General features: G+C 38.7%; 1 protein-coding gene across 1 annotated transcript in view; it reads left to right on the top strand.

Annotated features, from left to right (window-relative positions):
- Positions 1-1516: 1516 nt before the first annotated feature.
- The window catches only part of PAK2 (p21 protein (Cdc42/Rac)-activated kinase 2), a 72176-nt gene continuing 68924 nt past the window's right edge, over positions 1517-4768 (top strand). Inside the window, exon 1 of the mRNA XM_011961180.1 lies at positions 1517-2013. Coding sequence (XP_011816570.1) covers positions 1827-2013 — 187 coding nt within the window. The 5' untranslated portion in view covers positions 1517-1826. The remainder of the gene's footprint in view (positions 2014-4768) is intronic.

Genomic DNA, 4768 nt, shown 5'->3' on the forward strand with positions numbered 1-4768 from the left:
GAACGGCACAGGAAAGACCTGCCCCCATAATTCATTGACCTCCCACCAGGTCCCTCCCACAACACGTGGGAATTCAAGATGAGATTTGAGTGGGGACATAGCCAAACCATGTCACTCCCAGAAATGTTTTTGCTCCTTTACCTTTTTTTATTCTTCCTCTTTCGTAGAATGAAAAAATAATCATGATTTTGAGAGAGAAAATACACCATAGTGCTAGTGACACACTCCCATCAAGGAAAATAAAAGCTGTAAGATTTGGTATAATCTTCTCAAATTGTACCTACTTTTCTTAAGGTATAAGCATTCAAACTAAATAAAAAATTTATTTTTAAGTTCTGAACAGTTAGCATTCTTTTCATTGTATATATGCAAGGTTGTGTTTGCTTAAACGCATCACATAATCTTAGAATCAAATTAAGATCCAGTTACCAATCAAAACCATGTTTAGTGGGAAATATGTTTCCTAACATGACTTTTTTTTTTTTTTTTTGTATCAGAACTCATGTAAGTTAAGGATCATCTCCCTTTTCCTGCTGATTTCAAATTTGTGTAATCTACTTTTTTAAAGACATGCCTAGAAGTATGGGTAAGCAGGGTTGAGGTTTTCGCTGAGTTAGCCATGTAGGTAAGACAGATTATGCAACTGCCTGGACAGGGCATTTGCAGGTGTCACAGAACCTGTGGGATGTGGCCACACTCAGCCTTTCAGCCATGCTCTGTATTTAATTTTGTCAGTATATCCAGATTGGCCAAGCTCCTTTGTGATTGTCTGCAAAACTCAAAAGACTAATTTGTGTAAATTAGGATGTCAAATTTTCAGAGACCAAATACTGCCTCAGCAGTGCATTGTTTTAAGAATCCTTGGCCAGGCATGGGAGCTCATGCCTATAATCTCAGCAATTTGGGAGGATAAGGCGGGTGGATCACTTGAGGTCAGGAATTCGAGACCAGCCTGGGCAACGTAGCAAAACCTCATCTCTGCTAAAAATACAAAGATTAGGCTGGTTGCCGTGGCTCACACCTGTAATCCCAGCACTTTCGGAGGCCAAGGTAGGCGGATCACCGGAGATCAAGAGTTTGAAACCAGCCTGGCCAACGTGGTGAAACCCCGTCTCTACTAAAAATACCAAAAATTAGCCGAGAGTGGTGGTGTGCTGCTGTAGTCGCACCTACTCAGGAGGCTGAGGCAGGAGAATCTCTTGAACCTGGCAGGTGGAGGTTGCAGTGAGCTGAGATCACGCCACTGCACCCCAGCCTGGGTGACAGAATGAGACTCCATCTCAAAAATAAAGAAGAATTTTTTAGTCAAGTTATTGTGAAGGCTAAGTTGTAACTGCAAAGTTGGTGTGCATGAAATCAGATTAGAGGGGTGCTGTTCGATAGGCTTAATAGCCAAGCATCTGTCTCTGCTCTAGAGGTGCACCTCCCCAAGATATCCTGTAATTTAACATATTTTTCCTCTTTGGAATAAAAAAAAAAGATTTCATGTTGTCTGTCTTTCCATTGAGAAGGTCTCTTAGAATCCATTGATTACATCAGGAGCTTTTGGTAGTACCATCGCGTTTCTATGTGACTTTTCAAACATTTTTCAGCTGACCATTACCAACTTTGTTGGGGGAAATTACCTTTGTTACACCTCAAGAGAGTTACATCTTTTACACATTGATTTTTCCAGATTTTGCAAATGTCACTCTAAATGGATAATATTTTCTAATTTGGAATTGTGGCAGGGGTAGTTATTACTGTTTTTTGCTTGTTCGTGCTGTTTTTTACTTTGTTACTAATTGTATTTTTTCCATGTTCAGGCCATTTCGTAATTCTGAACCATGTCTGATAACGGAGAACTGGAAGACAAGCCTCCAGCACCTCCTGTGCGAATGAGCAGCACCATCTTTAGCACTGGAGGCAAAGACCCGTTGTCAGCCAATCACAGTTTGAAACCTTTGCCCTCTGTTCCGGAGGAGAAGAAGCCCAGGCATAAAATCATCTCCATATTCTCAGGCACAGAGAAAGGTAAACAGCGCTTGTGGTTTTAAGAGTCTCAGTGTTGGTTTATTATTGTATGTTACCCGTGTTGATAACTTTTGTGGTGAGAACATTAAAACAGATCATGGAAATAATCGATGCTACTATACAGGCACTATTTAAAAGGCTAGTTTATTTTAAATTGTGATTTTGAAAGAGAAAAAAATGTAAATTTGTTTCTCACCGTACTTGTTACGGCCAGTGAATTTCTATATTCATCTCCTTTGTTTTCTGAGACCTTGGCCATATTTTAATGAGATTTGTGACATTTGAGGAGACCTGCCATTGTAAGAATGGTGATACAGGGCCCACAGTCCCCTGTCTGAAATCCCCGGAGCCAACTGTGTTTTGGAATTAAGAGTTTTTGTGATTCTTGAGTAGTAAATACTGTCTTTTACCAGGTATTCTATAATGCCCTCAGAAGAGTCGGAGGCAGCCTCAGTACTCACAGACTGATGTCCTCAGCAAAATATATCTAGTTCAGGGTCTCTCAGCCTCGATGCTGTTGACATCTTGGAGCCAAATAATTTGTTGTTTGCAGGGACCTATCTCCTGGGGCAAAATTACTCCAATTAAGAATCACTGGGCCGGACACAGTGGCTCATGCCTGTAATCCCAGCACTTTGGGAGGCCAAGGCAGGCAGATTGCTTGAGCTCAGGAGTTCAAGACCAGCCTGGGCAACATGGCAAAACCCCATCTGTACAAAAATACAAAAATTAGCCGGGCATGGTGGCACATGCCTGTAATTGCAGCTACTCGGGAGGCTGAGGTGGGAGGATGGCTTGAGCCCTGGACGGGGAGGTTGGAGTAAGCCAGGGACATACCACTGCACTCCATCCAGACTGTCTCAAAAACAAAAAGAACCACTGGTCTAGTCACACAAAGATGTGGGATAAAGGCTACAAATAGTCTCAAATAAGTTGAAATCGCTAAATTAGTTTTGTTGTCAAATTTGAGCAAAAAACCTTCAGTTTTCAGGTCTTTTTGGATTTTAGAATTAAATAATGGATTACAGACACTAATGGATTTTAGAATAAGGGTAAGGGGTTCATTTGTTTAATCACCTTAAACATGGTGATATGGCTCTGATGGCTGGAAATATATATATGCGAAGATAAAGATATACCTCTTAATATTCTACATGGAGAGGTAAACCCAAGTAGGAGATGAATGGTGCTTTGTATGTGATACTCCTTAGTACACATTTAAGTGAGATAATCAGAATTTGAGTTAGTATTAAGAATCAAGTCTTGGAGAATTTAGATTCATAGAGCGTAATCATGGAACAGCTGAAAACCTGTTCATTCATTTCACTGTATATCACCTCTTTCTAATTTTGTTTTATTAAGATTTCTTGTGAAGTTATAACTGAAAAGCCTTAATGGAAGTATGTTTTTAAAGTTTATTTAAAGGAAGCAATAAGGTGTGTGTTTGACACATTTGAGAATGTAAAATGTACTTAGGCTGGATTAGGTAAAGGTTAAAGAGGAAAATGAAGCAATGAACCAAAAATTGTGCGTGGGAAGAAGGCAATGAAGTGTGTATTGGAGTAGTAAGTCAGTATATTTAAAGTGGGAAGACCTAAAAATGGCAATGTGAACATGGTCTTTAAAATTATAGAGGTCAGAAAAAAAAAAGATAAAGGTTAACACCAGAAAAAATCACTGAAAGACTTGCTATTACTTCCCTATGGAGACCTAGAATCAAGGGCCTCTAGTAGGGGAATTCTCAAGATAAAATAAGGTATACTTGGGGGGACAGCATTGGAAAAGGGAAAAGATGGTAAAATGAAACAGAAAGTGTGGACAGTCTGGTGGTTGATTTTGGGTAACGGAAGGGTTTGTGAGCAAATTGAACTGCGTTTATATAAATGCGGAAGAGCACCCCCATCTCTGGTCATTTTGAGAATCTTCCAGTATTATCCTCCTTTACTCCTCCTTTCCATTTCTTTCTCCCCAAATTACTTACCTGCTGTAGAAAACTCAAGGTCCCCCTAAGAGAGGGGGAGTGAATGTACTGGTTTCCTAGCGGGGACTCTAATTGCATTTAGGGTTATCAGTTCTTTATATCTGTAGTTGATAATTCGTTCAGTTTTTGTTGATTTCTGAAGTCTTTGTTTTATTGTGTTTATAGTCAACATCTAATAACTTTTGAGTGCTGATCTCAAAACTTTACAAGTTCTCTAAAAATGAACTTTGCTTTATCCAATTTTTTTCTTTCTCTTAAAAAATTTGTTATTGAAAATGTTAAATATATTCAAAGTAGACAGAATAGTGTAATCAATGCTGTCACCTAATTTCAACATCCTGCCTCCACATATTTTTTAGATAAAATTACAGTTATCAAAATGCACAGATATTAATTACACAGTTTTGACAGATGGATACACCCGGATATAGGCCATAACCACTATCAAATTGAATTTGGCTTTAATTTTTTACTTTGTGTTGACATCATAGACACAATAGTATATTATCTATATAGTATATAGTCTATATATATGCATACTGTATTCTATATAGTATACACATATAATATATGTATAGTATGTATAGTGTATATATAATATATATAGTATATATTTGTATAGGCTGGGCACAGTGGCTTACACTTGTTAATCCTAGCACTTTGGGAGGCTGAGGCGGGCAGATCACTTGAGGTCAGGAGTTCAAAACCAGCCTGGCCAACATGGTGAAACTCCATCTCTACTGAAAGTACAAAAAAATTAGCTGGGAATGGTGG

The sequence above is a fragment of the Colobus angolensis genome, unplaced genomic scaffold (genome assembly GCF_000951035.1).
Source record: "Colobus angolensis palliatus isolate OR3802 unplaced genomic scaffold, Cang.pa_1.0 Scaffold54, whole genome shotgun sequence".
Taxonomy (NCBI): domain Eukaryota; kingdom Metazoa; phylum Chordata; class Mammalia; order Primates; family Cercopithecidae; genus Colobus; species Colobus angolensis.